At 43.9% G+C, this 22,717-nt stretch overlaps 1 protein-coding gene and 2 pseudogenes across 1 annotated transcript; all 3 read left to right on the top strand.

Annotated features, from left to right (window-relative positions):
- The first annotated feature begins 677 nt into the window (after nucleotides 1-677).
- LOC150066318 (breast cancer metastasis-suppressor 1-like protein pseudogene) lies at nucleotides 678-1,644 on the top strand (annotated as a pseudogene).
- Nucleotides 1,645-6,559: 4,915 nt separating this feature from the next.
- On the top strand, nucleotides 6,560-9,779 carry LOC150066319 (breast cancer metastasis-suppressor 1-like protein pseudogene; annotated as a pseudogene).
- Nucleotides 9,780-19,204: 9,425 nt separating this feature from the next.
- On the top strand, nucleotides 19,205-21,961 carry LOC150066320 (golgin subfamily A member 2-like). The gene is given in 1 exon segment (XM_090329006.1): nucleotides 19,205-21,961. A coding segment is annotated over 1 exon segment (2,757 nt).
- Nucleotides 21,962-22,717: the final 756 nt, after the last annotated feature.

The following is a 22,717-nucleotide window of genomic DNA, read 5'->3' on the forward strand; positions in this document are numbered from 1 at the left end:
ATCTCTTTCCACCTTGAAACCTCAGGGATTTGTATGCACATGCAGCACCCAGGGTCCTTTCACATGTCTCCACCCCAATTATAATTATAGTTGAGGGAGGAGCTGATCAAAGCTTTATACAGCTGTGTTCACTTTCAGACTCTGGACAGATTCTTCTCATAGGGAGCTCACTTTGAGCAGTGGATAAAGCTCAGTACTAGATGATGTGTGAGGCACCTGTTCTGTCCCCAGAAACATAATTTTTGCTTTTACGTTTGGCTGTTTGCATTTTTTAAATTTTTATTGTAAAGGTGTTGTACAGAGGAGTTACAGCTACATAGATCAGGGAATGAATATATTTCTTTCTTAAACAGTGTCACTGCTTCTTGGTTTTCTCCCAGTATTTTCCCTCATGATCCCCATCTCCGACAAGTTGTTCATTTTCAACAAAGCTTGCTTTGTGCTAGATTTGAACAGAAAAAGGTTCAAGGACAGCACCCAGGCCCTAAGTCAAGCCCAAGGATGCAAAAAAAATTATTACATACAGGCCTGGGCCGGGGCTGGGCCGGGGAGGAGTTCGAGGGGTTCCATGCTAGCATGGCCACTTCGGGTGGGTTGAGGCTTTTTGCGTGCCCTTCATTAAAGCAGCAGGGGCCAGGCTGGGCTCTGGAAGTGGGAAACAGTGGCCCGGCTGGAAAATGCCGGTCCATTCCCGAGGGGATGAGAAGGAGCCGAATCATCACGATGAAATGGAGGTGGACTATGCCGAGAATGAGGGGAGCAGTTGAGAAGATGAGGACACAGAGAGCTCGCCAGTCTCCAAGGATGGAGACAGCTCAGAAATGCACGGTGACGACTGTGAAAGAAGAATGGAATGCTTAGATAAAATATCCAATCTTGAAAAACAGTTTACCGATCTGAAAGATCAACTTTATAAAGAATGATTAAGTCAAGTGGATGCAAAACAACAAGAAGTCGTAGCTGGAAAAGCACCAGAATATTTGGAAACAATGGCAACTTTACAAGAAAATATGCAAATTCGTACAAAGGTAGCAGGAATCTACAGAGAGCTCTGCTTGGAATCTGTAAAGAACAAGTATGAATGTGAAATTCAAGCTTCTCGCCAGCATTGTGAGGGTGAAAAGCTTTTGCTGTATGATACAGCTCAAAGTGAGCTGGAGGAGAAAATCAGAAGGCTTGAGGAGGACAGGCACAGCATTGACATCACCTCAGAGCTGTGGAATGATGAACCTGAGTCACGGAAAAGGAGGAAGGACCCCTGCAGTCCTGATAAGAAGAAGCCAGTTGTGGTTTCAGGTCCATATATACTTTACATGCTGCAAGGTCTTGATATTCTTGAAGACTGCACGACAATGAGAAAGGCAATGGCTACACTGGGTCCACATAGAGTGAAAACAGAATTGCCTGTGAAGCTGGAAAAGCATCTGCACAGTGCCAGGTCCAAAGAGGGGAGACTCTTATTATGACGGCGAGTGGTATATACGTGGACAAACAATCTGCATTGATAAGAAAGGTGAATGTCCTACAAATGCTGTAATTACACTTAACCATGATGAAGTTTGGTTTAAGAGGCCTGATGGAAGCAAATCTAAGCTTTACATTTCACAGTTACAGAAAGGAACATATTCAATTAAACATTCGTAATTGTGATTTAAGTGTTATCTAAATCTACCTTATTAGTGTTACCAAGTGTGATGTGCCTTGGGAGTTAAAAAATGTATTCAGTAACTTAATATTCTATCCAATTATAAGAGAATATGTAGTTCTAGGTAGTACTCTTAGGTAGACCTCATATTTACGTAAGTTTAAGAAACTGATAACAACTTAATCATGATTGTTACATTTATTTGGCTTTTAAGTCCAGTGACCAGGAGGTATATATGTAGGCATTTCTTACTGATTTTTTTCTTTTTAAAGAAATTATATGAATTGTCTCATCTGTATGGAACCATGACTAGGTTGATCTGCGTTTTTAAAAAGCATTGCATATGTTTGTAAATAAGATGGGTAAATGTTTCCTATACATGATTTGTACTAGTTCATTGCTTTAAATCAGAATGAAATTAAACATATATATTTGAAGGTGTATAGATGTCATCAGCTTATTTAAAACTGATGGCCTGAACCTTAAAATCTTGTTTGACCCAAATGAAACGAGTAGGTTGCAAAGGTAAAAGGAGCACTTCTGTAGAGTCGCTTTCCTTCCCCTCTTCCTTGATCCTATGGTGGTGTCCTGTTTTTACAAAATATGCTTAGTGTTAATTAGTAAGGTATGTGTCAAATGTTACAATGTTTCTACCTGTATTCCTGCAACCCCTTAGAGGGCAGGTGTTTGTGCCTGCATTTATGATGCACTGTGTGTGTGGTGAACAGTGATGGCAGTATTGTGGTCTTGCTGGGGTTGTCTCAGCTTTTGGAACAGATGTGTAGTATTTTTCAGAGTCAAGCTAAGTCCTTATTCTAATTGTATTCCTAGGGCCAAAATAGCAGGAATGATTTCTCTGAATCTTTCCCAGAATAACACTTTTGTCTTTGGTGTTTTCATACGTTATGTCCATGTGGTGCAATTTAGACAGTGTTGGCCTTTCTCCCCTTAGCTCCATTCATGATGAAGTCCCAAAGCCTAAGGAACAGTGCAAAGGATTGAAGCCCTTCATACAGCAGGCTGTGTGCATGTTTAGGGTACAACCAAATCAAGGATTCCTAGTGGTCTTGTGCACTTTTATCTGGTATAGTTAGACGTAAGTGACAAGGAAGAAATGAACTTACTAAAGTAGGCTGGCTGCATGATTCCATTGTTTTTTTCTTACTATTTTACCTCTGCAGACCATCCTGTGCAGATTACCACTTGACAGTTGCCAAATTTTCACATGCTGACTTCTGAAATTCCCTATCAGCAGTTAGGCTACTTTGCTTGTTGGAAGACGTGTGACTACTTCCTAGTGTCACTGTCTCATGTAGTTGATTTATTCCTTTCTTCTTGGTTCAGCCTGAGCAATTTATATTGCTCTAGAAAAAAATGTCCATTTCTGCTAGGTTTTTTTTCTTTAGAGGGTATACCTTTTAGAAATAGTTCATCATGATCATTTGGATTTCTTGGATATTTTTTTGCCAGTCCTGGGGCAAAAGTCAGGGACTGAACACTGTCCTTGGACTTTCTCAAGGCTAGAGCTCTACACTAGAGCCACAGCACCACTTCTCCCTGTTTTCTATGTATTTGGTACCCAGGAATCAGACCCGTGTCTTCATGCATGATAGGCAAGCACTCTACCAAGAAAGTCCAGGCGCTGGAAATCTAGGATATTTCTAGTAATTTATCCTGTGACATCCCTGATCTTATTGATTGTTTGCAAGATGTTTATTAATTTTTTCAAAATACCAGCATTTTGTTTGATTAATTTTATATATAGTTTTTTCAAATTGCTTCTTGATGTCTGTCCTAGTTATTGTTATTTCTCTCCATCTAGTAGCTTTGAGTTTAATTTTACTTGCTTTTCTAGCTGTTTTAATTGGCCCATGAGATATTTACTTGGTCTCCTTCCATTTTCTTTGTATGTGTTCTTCTTACTATGCTTCTATTTTCCTGGGCAGTGTCCCTGAGTTCTTCAGCCCAAGGCTACCACCCTACCCTGCAGCCAATCCCACTTTGGGATTCCTAGAGGTTAATTGGAGATAAGAGTCTCAGATCCTTTTGTGCCATGCTGGCTTTGAACTTTGACCTAGATCTTAGCCTCCTGAGTGGCTATGATTACAGTCATGAGCCACCGCACCCAGCATTGCTTCTGTTTCTTTATGTGTCCTTACAACTATGAACTTTCTTTCCCTTCAGCACTGCTTTTACTATATCCCAGAGGATACACCATGCATGTTTATTGAATTGTAAGAACGTTTTAATACTTTCTTTAAGTTGTTTTGTGACCCAGATGTTATATAGTAGTGTGTTGTTCAGCCTCCATGTCTTTTCAGTAATTCCTGCAGTATGATGATGTCTGGATCTGACCCATGACCTTGGCTACCTGTTGGTAAAGGGAAGCCAGTTCCAGGAGCTTTAGAATACCTGGAGCATAAGTGATAGGGGTCCCTTTTGTAGACAGGAAGCCATGCTATTTCCAGATGGCAATGGAGAATATGTTAGGCATATTTTGAATCTGTATAGATGTTAATCTTTGACCCCTAACTCTGGTTAAGGCCCTAGTTAAGGCTAAAAGTTCTGTCTTTTGTGAGGTGATGCCACGGGGAAGGGGCTGCTTTCAATAACGGTGTGATTATTAACAATAGCATAGCCACAACCCAACTGCCCAAGGAGGTAGATATAGAACTGCCATCAATATAACAGGTATCTTCTCTGTTAGAGAGATGCGTGTCTGAGATACCTGTTAAGTGGGGTGTGAGTTCTGCCAAGGACTCTGTACACGAATGAAAAAGAGAGTTAGAGTTGGATGGAAGTAAATTGGCTGGATTAAGAAGTGGGCAACTTTCCAATGAGAGTTGGGATTGTCAATAAAAGTGGCACTAAACAACTATAAGCCGGAAGGGGAAAGGGAGGACATAGCTTTATGAAATTAAAGGTCCTTTAGTCTGTGGGGAGACCATATGGTCGTGGGCTGGCCAATTGTGAGTTTTGTCCACTCCTGAGCCAGAGTAGCTGCTGCTGCCAGAGCTCGAAGACATGCTGGCCAGCCTTTTACTGTTGGGTCCAGCTGTTTTGAGAGGTAGGCCAGAGGTTTAAAAAATGGGCCCAACATTTGTCCAACAGCCCCGAGGCCAACTCCCTGTCTCTCAGTGACACAGAGTATAAAAGGTGTTTTAAGGTTGGGTGAAGCCAGTGCTGGAGCCTGAAGAAGTGCCTGTTCAGTACTTTTAATGGGGTGTCATTGGGATTTGTGTGGTCCATTGGCTCTCGTCGGGAGCCCTTGGCTGCCTCATACAGTGGTTTGGCCAAGGTAGCAAAGCCAGATGTCCAAATAAGAAGAAAGCCTGCCAGTCCCAGGAAGGAAAGAATGTCCTTCTTGGTTTGAGGGACACAGAGAGGCTCAGTGTAGGCTTTCCTGTCAAGAGTAATTCTTCTTTCTGTGGGAGTTATGGACAGACACAGATATGGTACCTTGGGCTTTGTTATCTGGGCCTTGGAAGAGGAGACTCTACATCCTTTGAGCAGTAGGAAGTTAAGGAGGTGAGCTGTATGTTGATGAGCCAGCTCAGAGGAGGGGCTGCAGAGCAAGAGATCATGCACATACTGAAGGATGACACTAGGAGACACTTGAAGAGAAAGGAGATCCCTTGCTACTGCTTGTCCAAAAAGTGGGGGCTGTCCCAAAACCCCTGGAGGAGAACTGTCCAGGTTAGCTGTTGTGCCTTAGAGGTGTCTGGATCCACCCAGATAAAAGCAAAGAGTATTGGGATGTGGTGGGGAAATAGGTAGGATCCTTTAAGTTTAAGGAGGACAGGAATATAGTGTCAAGCAATAGTAGGTGTAGAAGTATCCCAGATAAGAGGATTTACAAGATCAGAAGAGAAAGGAAAAGGATCCTGTTGGAAGACCATGAGTGGCCATTCATCCAAGGACAAAAGTAGAATGGTTGGATGTCTTGGAATATGGCATGAGAGTGAGACTTGGAGTTTAGAGAGTAAGTCTTCCCCAGAAGGGGTGTGGGAGAACGGGTAAGATTAGAAAGAATGTGAAAATGGAAAATCATGTATTCTACATGGGACTGGTCCAGTAGTGGTGGAACAAGTAGGGAGGCTATCTTCACGAACTACCACTGAGATCTGGGAGGGAAAAGAGGGGCAGGGATATTCAGGCAACACCAAATAACTGGCTCCAGTATCCAAAAGAAAGAATACAAGTTTACCTGCAACCTGAAGAGATGCCCTGGGCTCCTCCATTGTGATGTTTGTGGGAGCCAGCATCCCTGGGCACCATCAGTCTTCCGCCAAGCTGAGGAACTTGGATGACTTGGGCTCCTCACTGTGTGGATGGAATTTGGGAGGGGCTGCCCCCCCTTGTAGAGATGAGGAAGGACAGTCAACTTCCCAGTGTCCCAGTTGTCCACTCCTTGGGCAGGGCCCGGATGATGGTTGTGGAGTAGGGCGAGCTCTTGCCCAGTGGCCTTCCTTGCCACACTTAAAGCATGGTCCAGGTTGTGTACATTGGATGCCTCTTCTTTGAGCAGCCCAGAGGGCAGCAGCCAAAAGCTGGTAATTTTCTCTCTCATGGGCAGCCTTATCAGCTTTTTTCTGATCCTCCCGGCTACTGAAAACCTTAAAGGCCATGCTCACCAGATAGTGAAGGTGATATCTTGCCAACTGTGCTTGAAAACCATGAAGGCCAGAAGTCAACCAATCATTGTGGTTTCCTCTTCCAAGAATTTTGGATAGGAGCATACAAACAGAAATGAAACTGCCAGAAGTGTGTGTGTGTGTGTGTATGTGTGTGTGTGTGTGTGTGTGTGTGTGTGTGTCTTGCTCTGTGGAAATCTGAAATATTCCCTGATAAGTTGGCCATGTGATATAAATGCTGTATCATCGCCAAACAATGCAGAAATAAGCCACCAATGGTATGGATTTAGGATTGGGAGTTTGGGGAGGTAATCAGGTAATGAAACCTCAATAATGGGATTTGCACCCTGGTAGAAGAGCTCCAGGAAGCTGCCTCCCCCCTCCCCCATGGAGAGCACACTGAGGACATGCCATCTGAGAGACAGGGCTTTGTCCATGCTAGTCAAGTAGTCTACATCTAGGCCACACTAATGGCCCATGAGCTGCCCATTTTCCTATTATCCTGCCACCAGTCCAGAGGATTGGACCAGGCCAGGCTAATAGTAGTCATTCTTGAATTTTTTTTTCCTACTACAGGTAGGGAGGACCACGAACATTAAGATACTATTCCAACTGCCTCTGCATTCAAGGTGCATTCATGAGTAAACCATACAGCCATAATGATAAGTAAAATAATTAAAATACCTAACGTATCTGTTAGTGTATGTTCACTGATTTTAAATAGTTTCGATAAAAGTTGTGGGGTGTTTTTCTTAATAAAAGATGACAAACCAGGACTGAGAATATGGCTTAGTGGTAGAGTGCTTGCCGAGCCTGCAGGAAGCCCTGAGTTTGATTCCTCAATACTACATAAACAGAAAAAGCCAGAGGTGGTACAGTGGATCAAGTGGTAGTTGGGCTAGTGGTAGAGCTCCAGCCTTGAGCACACAGAGGCTCAGGAACAGAGCCCAGGCCCCAATTCAGGCCCATACATGGAAAAAGTAACAAAGGAGTGAGATACTTATGAAAAAGTCACACTAGTGTTACATCAGGGAAAGGAAAGAGGTGCATTCTCAGAGCATGAGCTCTTCCTTTGCTTCCAGTACTTGCTTTCCTTAACCTGTATGGCAAAAAGTAACATGAGTGTTTATTCTGTTTCTCTTCATTTTTTACTGCATTTTGCTTTGTATGTTAGCTTACAGAAAACATAGGCTACCATCACTGTCATAATTAACTGCATCGGTCTACTTCTTTCTGTTCATCATGGGCTATTTGTTGTGTGATTCTAACTGGTGTTGATATGTATGTTGCTATGAACAAAGCTCCTAGATTTATTCTGCTGTGGAAAAAGTACCTGGATACATTGCAATATCCTAGATTGTTTAGAATCTCAGATTCTGGATGAAAGGAGACCTTCCAACTTTCTTCCTGGTGTCATTTGGAAATATACCAAAAGTCCTGATGATTCAAAACGTTCTTCCCATGGCTTGCTAAGATTAATGCCATTTTTTGTGATGGTGCACAACTCTGATCCTAGCCATGTGGGAGGCTGTAGGAGGACAGGAGGAGAGAGGAGGCTAGACCAAAGGGGAGAAAATGATAGCCCCAATCCTACAAATAGCAAGGTAACGAGGACTGAGAGTGTGACCTAAGAAGTAGAATGCCTGTATATCAAGTGATGAAGCCCAGACTCCAAATCCCAGGACTGCAATACACACACACACACACACACACACACACACACACACACACACACACACACAAACGTACATGAGATTAATGCCACTTTCACATCACAAGAGGTCGTAAGTTCCTTCTTTAGGTACAAATAGCCAAGGATCCCAAGTAACTAATAAAGCTAAGTATAACCACAGAATAAAATACATCTTTAATGATTCATCTCTTTCCACCTTGAAACCTCAGGGATTTGTATGCACGTGAAGCACCCAGAGCCCTTTCATATGTCCCCACCACAATCACAATTGTAGTTGAGGGGAAGAGCTAATCAATGCTTTATATGGCTGCGATCACTTTCAGACTCTGGACAGATTCTTCTCATAGGGAGCTCACTTTCAGCAGGGGATAAAGCTCAGTACTAGATGATTTGTGAGGCACTAGTTCTGTCCCCAGAAACATAATTTTTGCTTTTACGTTTGACTGTTTGCATTTTCTTTAATTTTTATTGTAAAGGTGGAGTTACAGCTACATAGATCAGGGAATGAATATATTTCTTTCTTAAACAGTGTCACTGCTTCTTGGTTTTCTCCCAGTATTTTCCCTCATGATCCCCAACTCTGACCAGTTGATCATTTTCAACAAAGCTAGTTTGTGGTAGATGTGTACAGAAAAAGGTTCAAGGACAGCACACAGGCCCTAAGTCAAGCAAAAGGATGGGAAAAAATTATTACACACAGGCCCCGGCCCTGGCTGGGGAGGAGTTCGAGGGGTTCCGTGCTAGCATGGCCACTTGGGATGGGTGGAGGCTTTTGGCGTGCCTGCCCTTCATTGAAGCAGCAAGGGCCAGGCTGGGCTCAGGAAGTGGGAAGTGATGGCAGGGCTGGAAATTCCAGGTCCAGTCCCGATGGGATAACAAAGAGGCTAATCATCACAATGAGATTGAGGTGGACTATGCTGAGGGGAGCAGTTCGGAAGACGAGGACACAGCTCGTCGGTCTCCGAGGATGGAGACAGCTCAAAAATGCACGGTGACGACTGTGAAAGAAGAATGGAATGCTTAGATAAAATATCCAATCTTGAAAAACAGTTTACCGATCTGAAAGATCAACTTTATAAAGAACGAGTAAGTCAGGTGGATGCAAAACAACAAGAAGTCATAGCTAGTAAAGCACCAGAATATTTGGAAACAATGGCAACTTTACAAGAAAATATGCAAATTCGTACAAAGGTAGCAGGAATCTACAGAGAGCTCTGCTTGGAATCTGTAAAGAACAAGTATGAATGTGAAATTCAAGCTTCTCGCCAGCATTGTGAGGGTGAAAAGCTTTTGTTGTATGATACAGCTCAAAGTGAGCTGGAGGAGAAAATCAGAAGGCTTGAGGAGGACAGGCACAGCATTGACATCACCTCAGAGCTGTGGAATGATGAACTTCAGTCACAAAAAAAGAGGAAGGACCCCTGCAGTCCTGATAAGAAGAAGCCAGTTGTGGTTTCAGGTCCATATATACTTTACATGCTGCAAGGTCTTGATATTCTTGAAGACTGGACGACAATGAGAAAGGCAATGGCTACACTGGGTCCACATAGAGTGAAAACAGAATTGCCTGTGAAGCTGGAAAAGCATCTGCACAGTGCCAGGTCCAAAGAGGGGAGACTCTTATTATGACGGCGAGTGGTATATACGTGGACAAACAATCTGCATTGATAAGAAAGGTGAATGTCCTACAAATGCTGTAATTACAGTTAACCATGATGAAGTTTGGTTTAAGAGGCCTGATGGAAGCAAATCTAAGCTTTACGTTTCACAGCTACAGAAAGGAAAATATTCATTTAAGCATTCGTAATTGTGATTTAAGTGTTATCTAAATCTACCTTATTAGTGTTACCAAGTGTGATGTGCCTTGGGAGTTAAAAAATGTATTCAGTAACTTAATATTCTATCCATTTATAAGAGAATATGTAGTTCTAGGTAGTACTCTTAGGTAGACCTCATATTTACGTAAGTTTAAGAAACTGATAACAACTTAATCATGATTGTTACATTTATTTGGCTTTTAAGTCCCGTGACCAGGAGGTATATATGTAGGCATTTCTTACTGATTTTTTTCTTTTTAAAGAAATTATATGAATTGTCTCATCTGTATGGAACCATGGCTATGTTGATCTGCATTTTTGAAAGCATTGCATATCTTTGTAAATAAGATGGATAAAATGTTTCCTATACATGATTTGTACTAGTACATTAGTTTAAATAAGAATGAAATTAAACATATATATTTGAAGGTGTATAGATGTCATCAGCTTATTTAGAACTGATGGCCTGAACATTAAAATCCTGTTTGACCCAAATGAAATGAGTAGGTTGGAAAGATAAAAGGAGCACTTCTGTAGAGTAGCTTTCCTTCTCCCCTTCCTTGATTCTATGGTGGGGTCCTGTTTTTACAAAGTATGCTTAGTGTTAATTAGTAAGGTATGTGTCAAATGTTACAATGTTTCTACCTGTATTCCTGCAACCCCTTAGAGGGCAGGTGTTTGTGCCTGTATTTATGATGCACTGTGTGTGTGGTGAACAGTGATGGCAGTATTGTGGTCTTGCTGGACTTGTCTCAGCTTTTGGAACAGATGTGTAGTAGTATTTTTCAGAGTCAACCTTTTATTCCTAGGGCCAAAATAGCAGGAATGATTTCTCTGAATCTTTCCCAGAGTAACAATTTGTGTTTGGTGTTTTCATACCTTATGTCCATGTGGTGTAATTTAGACAGTGTTGGCCTTTCTCTCATTAGCTCCATTCATGATGAAGTCCCAAAGCCTAAGGAACAGTGCAAAGGATTGAAGCCCTTCATATAGCAGGCTGTGTGCATGTTTAGGGTACAACCAAATCAAGAATTCCTGGTGGTCTTGTGTACTTTAATCTGGTATAGTTAGACTCAAGGAACAAGGAAGAAATGAACTTACTAAAGCAGGCTGGCTGCATGATTCCGTTGTTTTTTCTTACTATTTTACCTCTGCAGACCATCCTGTGCAGATTACCACTTGACAGTTGCCAACTTTTCACTTGCTGACTTCTGAAATTCACTATCAGCGGTTAGACTCCATTGTTCTGTTTCCCATTAACCTTAGCAACTGCACATAATGTCATAATCCAATGATATTTGACAGTATTTATATATACGTTTGAGAAGCATTTTTAATGGGATTTGTATTTTTAAATTTAGTATGTAATAAAAAGATGTGTTTAAGTGAAAAATTATTATATATACATATATATACTGTTATCTGTTATAGAAGCCAGGAGTTCAGCCTAGCATGCACAAAGACCTAGGTTCAATACCTAGGTACCACATAAATAGAAAAGGCTGGAAGTCCTCCTCTTTAATATAGTACTAAAATTCGTATCCAGAGCAATAAGGAAAGGAAGGATCATAAAGAGGACGCAAATAGGGAAAGAGGAAGTGAAACTTTCCCTGTTTGCAGATGACATGATTTTGTATTTCAAGAACCCTATAGACCACTCCCAAGTTGCTTGAGCTGAATCGAAAGTTTGGCAAAGTAGCAGGGTATAAAATTAACCCTCAACAGGAGTTTGCCTAGTGGTAGACTGCTTGCCTAGCATGCACAAAGACCAAGGTGTGATTCCTCAGTACAACATACATAGAAAAAAGCCAGAAGTGATGCTGTGGCTCTAGTGGTAGAGCTATAGCCTGCAGAAATCCAAGAATAGTGCTTAGTCCCTGAGTTCGAGACTCAGGACTGGCAAAAAAATCAACTGCTTTCATGTATGCCAACAACTAGAAGAGTGAAGCAGAAATCAAGAAGGCAATTTCTCTTGCAAGAACCTCAAAGAAAATAAAGTACTTAGGAATTAATTAAGAAAGTATGGGACCTTTATGATAAGAACTTTAAAAATTGAAAAAGGTAATTAAAGCAGAACTGAGGAATTGGAGAAAAAAGAGGAAATTGAGGGGTAAGTTTAATCTCAGTAGACACAAGTGAAAAAAAGACTATACGATAAGTGTGAAATTAAGTTAGTTGTACTGTTAGATAATACCCAGACTTTGTCAGAAACCACACAGACATAACAGGTACAAAGAACAAAGGAAAGTTAATTGCCAGCCAAAGGACCCAGCAAGACCCCTTCTCACACACTCCTGAGAAGAAGCGCTATTGTCTGTGGTAACCTATATACCCTGTGGGGTTTAGGGGGCAGAGAGAAGGTGGAGATCCTGGAGTGGAAGTGAGGACTAGGGGCTTCATCATTGGTGGACTAGGATTTAAGGCTGCTGTCCAAATGTTAGGCAGGGGGCTCAGCAGATGCTCAACCTGAAGGTCACTGTAGGGGATCCTGTAGCCTTACATGGTTTATACCCTCCCAGAGGAGTGTCATCCCAAAGTTTAGGGGTGTGAGCCAGCTATTTACTGCCATAATCACAGGACATGGTGTTGCTTGTGCCTGGCCCACTAAGCTTATAGGGGAAAAAGCAGGGAGAAGAGGCCTTGAGCCACCACTGATTATTTCCAGCTTTCACCAAATGGACCTGGGAAGGGTTATGCTAAGCTACAAGCTAAGCTGTGGGATAGGAGGTCCCTGGGTCTACACTATCAATATTTTTTGGGGGGGGGGCTTTTTATTTTTTTTTGGCCCCCTTCTCTTTCTGGCCCTGCTCGCTCCGGCCCCGCTCGCTCCGGCAGCGCTCGCTCCGGCCTCGCTGGCTCTGGCTTGGCTCGCTCTCTCACGCTCCGGCCCTGCTCGCTCCGGCCCCGCTCGCTCAGGCCACCACTCGGTTGGGCTCCGCTTGCTTGCTTTCGCTCTCTGTCGCTTGTTGCAGTCTCGTCTCTGCCACTTCCGGCTTGGTTGTGTCTCGTCTCTGCCACTTCCGGCTTGGTTGTGTATGTGGGATACCGAGGAATCGAACCCGGGTCTTTGTGTATGCTAGGCAAGCACTTTAACCGCTAGGCCAAACTCCCGGTGCCCTACACTATCAATATTTTTAAGATATTTGTTTTAGGAAAAATCAAGTAGGTACAAAGAAATATATCTGCAAATGTGAAACTTTAACAATAAATTCATTGTAAAAAGTATCGAGGATGGCAGGAAAGAAATTTTACCATTCACAGCTCGTGCTCTATACCACTTGAGTCACAGGGCCATTCACAGTTTTCTGGTGGTTAATCATTGATAGTGTTGTAAGGAAAGTTAGTTGTGAGAAGCAGAGAAACCATCACTTCAAAGGCCAAATTATGAGTCTTTTTTTTTTCAGCAGTCCCAGGGCTTGAACTCAGGGCCTGAACACTGTCCTTGGGCTTTCTCAAGGCTAAAGGCCTTTTGCTTGAGCTAAAGCACCACTTCTAGCTTTTTCTATGTATGTGGTTCCTAGGAGTGGAACCCGGATCTTTGTGCATGGTAGTCAATCACTCTATCACTAGAGAGCTGGAGGACTACTATGTTTTTTTCATTGTACGTTTTTAAGCTCCTTTATTTTATTTTATTTTATTTCTGGGTCCTCTATTCTGTTCCATTGGTCTTCAGCTCTATTTTTGAGCCAATACCCGGCTGTTTTTGTTATGATGGCTGCATAGTAGAACTTAATTTCTTTCTTTAGACCTCTACAGTTTCCACTGAGTAGATCCTATACATAATTAACAAGGTTAATTCCTAGATATTTTACTCTTTCTGAGAATATTGCTCATGGGCTTCTTTTCTTGGCATCTTCCTGGTAGTATCCCTGATCTTATTGATTTGAGTCTCCTTTATTCATTAATCTTGCAAGAGTCCTGCCACTTTTATTAATTATTTCAAAATACCAGCTTTTAAAATTTTTTTGTATATAATCTTTTCTTTAATTTCTTGCTGGGCATGGTTACTCACGTCTGTAATCATTAGGTACTCAGGAGGCTGAGATCTGTGGATTGAGGTTCAAAGCCAGCCCAGGTACTACAAACCTATGAGAATTTGATCTCCAATTAATCACCAGAAAACCAGAAGTGGTGATGTGGCTCAATGGTTAGGGTGGAAGCCTTGAGCTGAAGATCTCAGGGATAACGCCCAGGCCCACAGGTTTAATCCCATGACAGAAAAAATAATTTTTTCTTGATTTCTGCCCTCATCTTTGTTATCGCTCTCCATCTAGTAGCTTTGATTTTAATTTTTTCTTGTTTTTCTAGCTGTTCTAATTGGATTATGAAATTATTTGCTTGGTCTACTTCTGTTTTCCTTATATGTGTCCTTACAACTATGAACTTTCCCCTCAGCACTGCTTTTACTATATCCCAGAGATTCAATTGGGATATATTTTCATTTTCATTGACGTGTAAGAATGTTCTAAGACCTTTAATATGTTTTGTGACCGAGCTGTTATTTAGTAGTGTGTTGTTCAACCTCCATGTTTTGAGTAATTCCTGCAGTATGCTTTTTTGATAAGAACTGTGGTTGATTCCACTATGATATGATAGGATGCAAGGGATTATGTCAATCCTCTTGTATTTGCTTAGATTCTCTGTGTGACCTATATGATTTATTTTGGAGAATGACCCATGTGCTACTGAGAATAATGTACTGACTTGTTATTGGGTGGAAGACTCTGCATTATCTGTTAAGTCCATTTGGGTTATGGTGTCATTTAGTTCAGAGGCTGCTTTGCGTATCCTCTGTTTAGGTGACCTGTCCATTGGTGAAAGTGGGGTATTGAAGTTTACCATTACTATTGTGTTTGTGTCTGTCTTGTTCTGTAAGTCTGAGAGTGATTGTTTAATGTATTTAGGTCCTCCATTGTTTGCTGCATATTACTTGATGACTGTGATTTCCTCTTCATGGATTGTTCCTTTTATTGTCATGTAATTACCTTTTTCATCTTTTTCATTTTAGTGAGTTTATTTTATCAGATTCCACTACACTATGTCTACTCCTGCCTTTTTTTTTGCCTGTCCCTGACTTGAGTTCAGAGTGTGAACACTGTCCTTGGATCTTCTCAAGGCTAGAGTTCTACCCCTTGAGCCAGAGCAGCACTTCTGGCTTCTATCTTTGACTGTGAGATGGATCTCTTGGAGCCAACAAATGGATGAAATGCTTTTTCTGATGCAATCTGCAGTTCTTTTTTCTTTTGATTGGAGAGGTGAGTCTGTTAATGTTTAGAGTTATAGAGAGCTGTGTAATGTTTCCTGCCATTTTCTTTCTTTCCTGTGTTTTGCTTCTTTCCTTTTCCTGTTCTTACTAAATTGATCTTCTAGTGACTTCTATCTGATGTGGTTCCCTGATTTTAATTATTTTCTTCAGATTGTATTTCTCTTTCCAGTATTTTTTTTTGTAGTTCTGTCTTAGTGCCCATGAATTTCTGTAATCTGTGTTCATCATGAAAGGTTTTAGTCTCACCATCAAATGTAAATGCTAGGTTCTCTGAGTAAATGAGTTTGGGTTGGCAGTTGTTCATCTTCTTAGCTTGAATGGTCCCTTTCTCGACTGTCCTCACATTGAGAGTTTGTATGGAAAGGTACCCAGTGATTCTGAATCTTTTTTTCATTTTATATAGCTCCTTCTTTAATTTTGAAGCATTTAAAATCAGTTCCTTGCTACTCTGGTCTAGTGATTTTACTATGATGTATCTAAAAGTGTTTCTTCTAGGATCCTGTGTACTAGGTTTTCTCTATGCTTCTGCCATGAGGGTGAGATTTTCTCTCTTAACACTGGGGAAGTTTTCTGTAATAATCTTTAATGAATGAATGTTGCATCTCTCTATTATGGTACTCCTCCCACACACTGATTCCTGTCATACGTGCATTTGATTCTAGGCTTTGTCTGCCAATTCTTGGACCTCACTTTGATAATTTCTGAGTGGTGTTTTTTTTTTTACTATATGACTTTCTGCTTCACCTCCTCTGATTTATCTTTTACTCCTGATATTCTGTTTTCCATCTCACTTATTCTGTTTCTTATTCTTTCCATTGTGGCTTGCACTGAGGAAATTGACATGTTTATGGTTCTTATATGGTCCTCAGAGTGTTAATTTGATCTTTTAACAATTCATCTACTGTGTATTTTTCTCTACATCTTTTTAAGTCTTGGATTTCCATTGTAATCTTTTTTTTGTGCTCTCTCCTTTTATTTCTTTGGTCATTGCTGTTCTCATATCTCTAATGGTTCTTTTGTCTTCCATTACCTCTTCACTCCCACTGGACTTCTCTTCTGAATTGATGTTGGCTTTTGGGTTTGGTTGCAGTCTTGACTGTCCATAGATCTTGTAATCTTTCTTGATGATCTACCTATTTAGTTTCAGGAAATGTAAGGACTGGGGCCCAAGCTCTGCCTATTGGTGTCCAACAGGTTGCAGCCTTTCCTTGACCTAGGCTTGTGCCTGCTGGGTGGCCTAACCCTATGCTAATGTGCTTTGTCACTTGACAGCTCCTGGTAGTGGGGGAGCTCTTCCAGCAGCTGGAGAAGGCACACTATTCCCAGCTCCAGTTAAGGGCCAGAAGCCTAGACAGCTTGAGTTTCCACTTGTGATGCACTTGATGGCATATCCCAGTGGGTAGAGGATACTCCTCCAGTTGCCAGAGCTTGTGTGTGATTCATGGCTTCACCTGGACCTGTGGGTCAGGCTGTTTGAATTCCCAACCACAGCCAGTTGGCTTGGGAGTTTCCAGTGTGTGGGGCATGCTCCATCGGCCTGGTTCCATGGAGACTGCTGGAGCTTGCTGGAGTTTCCTGGTATCAGTAGGACCAGTGGCCGAGGTGCTTAGAATTCCCACCATGAGCAAGTTGGCTTGGGAAGTGCCAGTGGGTGGTATGCTCCTATACTGGGCTGCTGTGGTGCACTAGTGTTTTGCAGTTTCAGTAGGGTTGGTGGCCCAGGTGGTTTGAAATCCCATGTAGAGGAGAGCTGGTTTTGGAGCTGTCAGCAGGTGTGGCATGCTCCACTGGCTGCTTGGGCACACAGACCTTTACGGGTGGAACTCTGCAAGGGCATGGGTTCTAGTCCATGCTTTCTCTCCTGGTAGCCCATACTGTGGGGAATATTGGGTCCTGTGGCCTTCCAGGCCAGCAGCTCAGGTATGGGGTGTGAGGTAGCATTCTGTCTTCTTTGGCCTAAACAAATGTGCTGTTCCTTCTGGGGTGGGAGTGGGAAGGGCCCAGGTCAAGCTCTTTACCTCACTGCCAGCTTTTTTTCCTGTGGGTGTTGGGGGAGGTTCTGCAGCCTGGTACTCACTGTTTCTGGGCCTCGTTAATGGCTGTCCAGTGATGCTGTGGCAGATTTCTGTACCTATGCTCTGGAGTTTCCTGATTGCCAGGCTGACGCCATACTGTGTTGTGCTGATTGTGGACTGAGCAGTGTGGAAGTGGGAATTCTCCAGGTCTGGTTTCAGGGTTCCTATGGTCCCTGTCTCTGTCTGTGCTGTCCAGGTCTGGCATGGTGAGAATTTCCTGTGTTTTGGTTCTGTGGTCCACTTATGTTTCCAAAGTCCAAGGTGACAGCAGGCTGCTTTCACAGCTTAGCAGTGGTGACCGAGGGCAGATGGAGGGGGTATTTGCAATTCACTCTTTGGATGTGCAGATTCTGAGGGTTTGTTTTTTTTTTCTCTTGTCCATCATTCCTTTGATTTTCTGCTTGCTAGGATTTTATTGTTGTCTATTTCTTAGGAGAAATGCATGTTGGAACCCCAAGTCTTTTTGCTTGGAGAACGCAGAGGATTTCCCTACTTTTCCAGCACCATCTTGAATATGCAGCCTGATTTTGAAGAGAACATTTTGTTTTTTCTTCTCCTGAAGACTGAGTTCACATAGAATACGTTTACATCCTAATGAAAATTTTTCTACATGCAAAAATTACAAGCACTTGCTCTGTGTCCCAAAATCCAAACTTTACATACAAGGAATCTCAGAGAATCTTTCTAAAATGCATACAACTGTAAAATAGCATTGCAATCAAATTACTTCACAGATTAACATTTTTAGGTAACTTGTTCAATCGAATTACCTCTGACTGATGGAGAGATTTTTTTTTTATTGGGCATGGGACTTGAACTCTGGAACTGGGTGTTGTTCCTGAGCTTTTTAGATAAAGGTTACCAACCTACCCCTGGAGTCATAGCACCACTTCCAGTTTTCTGGCCATTAACTGGGGACAGGAGTCTCACGGACTTTAATGTCTGGGCTGGCTTTGTACCGCAACCCTCAGATATTAGGCTACTGAGTAGCTAGGATTACAGGTGTTGTGCCCAGATTTCGGGGTCCCTAAAGACCACCAAAGATCCGAATCCGATGTAAGAGCACGAGATTCTTTATTGCAAGCTCGAACGTGGACTCACAGCCAACACCGACACAGCAGGTATGAGTTGAGAGAGTACCTACTTCCTGTTGTACAATGTTTTTATAGGGTTAGCTCAAAGGGTTGATGTATTATGAATTGATTGGCTAGTGTTAGAGGATACGTGTGCAGATCATGCTTAGGGGATACATGCCAAGCTCTCATGCAGCTGGAGGACAGCTGGTCAGGATATCTCAATGGTTATTTTATCCTAGGGCCTCAAATCACTAGAGTAGTCTGTAATTTATTACTTTCTTTGAAACTCCTACCTCTGCTGGTTTAGAATCAGTTCAGAGTGACCTTGTGGTGGGGCCAGCTTAATAATAACTTTTTACTGAAGTTCATCTTCAAAATTAATTTAGGCTTTCCAGTGTGAGCCACTGTGTCTGGCCTTGATGAAGAGATTTTTTTAAGACATAGATATTTGGCAGTAAATTGTGAAATGCAAGAAGGTATGTACAGTGATGGACAGTTCTGTCTGCATTCTTTATTCTCCATTTGAATTCTGAGATCCCATCCCCTGAACTTTGGTCATGAGAATCTGCAGCACAAGATGGTCTAGGACAGAGGCCTGAAACTGACATCCCAGGATCCTAAGTGACTGGAACTATGTGATGGAGGTCATGGCCATTAACAGACCCCAGTAGAGCTGTGCAGGCTGCCAGGTAGAGGTGGTCCCTAACTGACTCCATGTGGGAGGGACTGCCTAGGAGAGGTTCAGATGCAACTGTCAGTGGGCCTTTAGCATTCTGCCTGCATCGCAAAATTCTGGCCACACCTCCAATTTTTCATGTTGCTCTGACCAATGGGATACAAGAATTGAGGCCCCACCCACATTCCATGCTGCCCAGGAGTTGAGGGATGTACAGGTGGTGAGTGGTGAGTGAGCGAATCGAGGTGACATTGCAGATAGCGTTGGAGGTAGACAGAGTTATTGGTGATTGTGAGAAGTGAGTGGAGTTTAGAGCCTGAGAATGTGGCCGCCCCACCTTTGCCGTCCCAGTGCTGGGATGTCTGAGCAGAGGAGAAGAAAAAAGGTAGCTGCAGGAAGGAAAATACTGCAGAGAAATCATCCTGATAGACCTGCAGCATCCAAGAACAAGAAGAACACTAGAGAGAACTAGAGAACACTAGAGAACACTATAGGTAAACCCAAGACAAACACCTCTGGGGACTGTCCTGTACTCAAGGGGGCAGCCCAAGACCACACATCCCCTGAGCCTCCCCCTCCAATGGACACTGTCACAGCTGCCAGGGGCAAGGGGGTCACAGGTCATAGTCACACCGAGGACCTAGAAAGGCAATGCCAGAACCTGATGCTTTCCCTGGACTCCAGCACCACACACATCCATCAGCTGTATAGAGATATCCAACAACTGAACCAGGAGAAGGAAGCCCTGCAAGATCAACAGAGGGAGGAGAACCAGAAGATGGCCTGTGTGCAGGAAGCCCTGAGAGCAGAGCTGGAGCAGCACAAGCTATGCATACAGATGCTGAGCTCAGAGAAATGGGATTTGCAGTCTGCCCTGGCCCACATGCAGCAGGTGACCAGTGAAAGAGCACTGGAGCAGGAGAGTCTCACCAGCCACCTGCAGGCTGCAGAGCAGCGCGTGGCAGAGCTAGAGATGACCTCGTCTGCAGACTGCACCAAGCAGATGGAGGCCGAGCAGAACAACATAGAGCTCCTGAAAGCCCTGAACCGTGTGAAGCTGCAGCTCCAGGCGAAGGCAAGACTCTGTGAAGACCTGGAGGACGAGAACACAGTGTTACAGGAGAGGCTGGAAGAGCTCCTGACCGAGAAGGCCACCATGAAGATCCAAGTGCACGAGGGCCAGCAGGCACTAGAGGAGCGGGCAGCATTGGAAAGTCAACTCAACCACATGAGGGAGATGGTGAGAGCATTGCAGTTGGAGAGAGACACCTTTGCAGAGGACCTGAGGGTGGAGAGTTGCACGGGGCAGGAGAAGGTCCAGCAGCTAGCAGAACAGGTGAGCCATCTGAGAGAGGAGAAGGAGCAGGGGCTGGGGCAGGTTGGGGAGCTGGAGAGCAGGCTGGTGGAGCTGAGAAAGCAGCTGTCAGAGCTGCAGCCCCCGCCGTCCCCCGCAGGCCCATGGGAGGCTGAGCAGCAGCTGCAAGCCCAGGCCCTGCAGTGGCAGCAGGAGCTCAAGACCATGCAGGAGCAGCTTCACATGCAGGTGGAGGAGAACCAGAGCTTCAGTCTCCAGTACCTGGAGCAGCAGCAGCGGCTGTGGATCCTGGAGAAGAAGGCTGAGGAGTGGGATCAGCACGCTGAGGATCGGCGCAAGATCCTGGAGACGATGGAAAGGGAGCACGAGACCATGAGATGCACCCTGGTGCTCAACCGAGAGCTCAAGGAGCAGCTGGGCCAGCTGCAGGATGCCTTGCAGAGGCTGAGCGCTGAGAAGGGGGAGCTGGCCTGCCTCCTGCACTCAGAGCAGCAGGAGAAGACAACCCTGCAGGAGAAGCTGGCCAAGCTGGAGGAGAAGTTGAGAGAAGACAAAGAGATGGTTGGGTTGCAGAGCCAAGTGGCTGAGGAGCTGCAGGATCTGCGTGACAAGAACCTGACCCAGATGCAGTAGCTCATAGCCACAAGGGAACATCACAGATCCTCCAGCCAGCAGCTGAGCTCCGAGAAGGAGGCCCTGCAGCAGCACCTGCTGAGGCAGACCCACCTGCTGGAGCAGCTGCAGCAGGAGCAGGTGCAGAGCAAGATGCTGGCCCAGATGGAGAGGGACAAGTTCCAGGACACTCTGCAGTGCCTGGAAGCCACCAGACATGAGAATGCGCAGCTGCGGGCCCAGCTGAGCTCCCTGGCTTTTCCCAGGGAAGGAGGAGGCCTGCGCAGAGAAGAAGACAAGGGTGAGGAGGCGACTGCCCCCGATGGGACTGTGCCCGAGGACGTGGACAACCACCAAAGCATGTGTGATTTTTACGAGGAAGCACTGTCCATTGCAGAGTGCAAGAAGGCGAGGCTCTGCAGGCAGCTGCAGGAGCAGCAGGCCCGCTGTGGTTGCCTGAGTCAGCTGGCAGCACAGTGGCAGAGAAATCTGGAGGGCCAGGCCCTCTTCCCCAAGCGCTGGATCCATGGCTTGTTTGGGAAGAGGAAGGAGGAAGAGCAGGCGCCCAAGAAGCTGAAGATCTGCTTCCACGAAGACCTGGCTGCCCAGGTGGATGGCCAGAGTGCAATGGATGACCTCCAGCGTCGCTGCAGCCAGCTGGCACAGCACGTGAGCACCCTGGAAGAGACCATCGTTTCCTACAAAGAGCAGATGGGAGTCCTGGAGAAGCTGTGTCAGGAAAAAGACGAGTGTGTCAGCCAGCTGTCCCAGGAGAAGAGGAAGAAGAAGAAGGAGCTGCAGGAGCTGCTGCTGTGCTTTGCAGGGGAGGGCACAGAGTGCCAGGACAAGATGCTGGCAGCCTCCCCGGCCCCTGCTGCCCAGGCCCCCTCACACCTCTCGGGGCCCCTGAAGATGGAAGTCAGGAAGGTCCAGCAAGAGTTGGAAGTCTTGTGTCTTGAAGAAAACTTGGCACCTGTCTGTGGAGAGGCTGGGGCCCCTGGGTCCCTGGAGAACCCCTCTGCAGAGCCTCCTGTGCAGCTGCTGCCTGCTGTGCAAGCCCATGGAGACCCCTTGGGCTTGGGCCAAGAGTTCTGCCTCCCTTTCTTCTACAAGGCTGAAGCAAAGGATGTGTTTGACATAATCACCATCTAGATACTGCAAAGATAGATTGGGCATGAGAGTTTAATTTAATGGACTGGTCAGGAAACGGGGGTTAACCACAGGTCAGATAGAGCAGAGGCTGCTGGGAGGTGTCCATATCAAGGCAGGTCTTAAGACTTTATGGGTTCCAGGGAACAGGCCCAGGTCAGGGTTATTATAAGAGGTGAATCCTTTACAAAGGAAGCTGGGAGCAATGACCTTGCTTCATGTTAATATTGGATGACACTGATATTAATTAATTATTGGAATGGTTTATAATGTAATATCTTGACTTCATACCCTGATATTATCTATTTTTCAAAAAACCTATACATGACAGTATTATATACATGATTTTAATCATTTAATGTAATAAGTTGGTACATTTATTTTATAGTTAGGCACATTTTCATAATGTACTAAGCTATAAGAGCAATGGAAATAGTCCTGTTTGAATATTATAATGCCATGAGGAAGATATTGAGATGACCAAATAGTAAAAACTGTATGAGAGAGAGAAAGAGAGAGAGAGAGAGAGAGAGAGAGAGAGAGAGAGAGAGAGAGAGAGAGAGAGAGAGAGAGACAAAGTTCTTAATGGTACATATTTAGAAAACTGACAAACTATGAGTTTAAAAATTATAGACGTGATATAATTGAAAACACTTTCCAAATTGTTTACAGAATTATAATCCTAAATGAAAAATACAGAATTTTAGAAGTCTTATAGAAAAATATCTCACATGTCAGTGTTTTTAGTAAACCATACAG

Source organism: Megascapheus bottae, chromosome 2, assembly GCF_031878675.1.
Source record: "Megascapheus bottae isolate mThoBot1 chromosome 2, mThoBot2.hap1, whole genome shotgun sequence".
Lineage (NCBI taxonomy): Eukaryota > Metazoa > Chordata > Mammalia > Rodentia > Geomyidae > Megascapheus > Megascapheus bottae.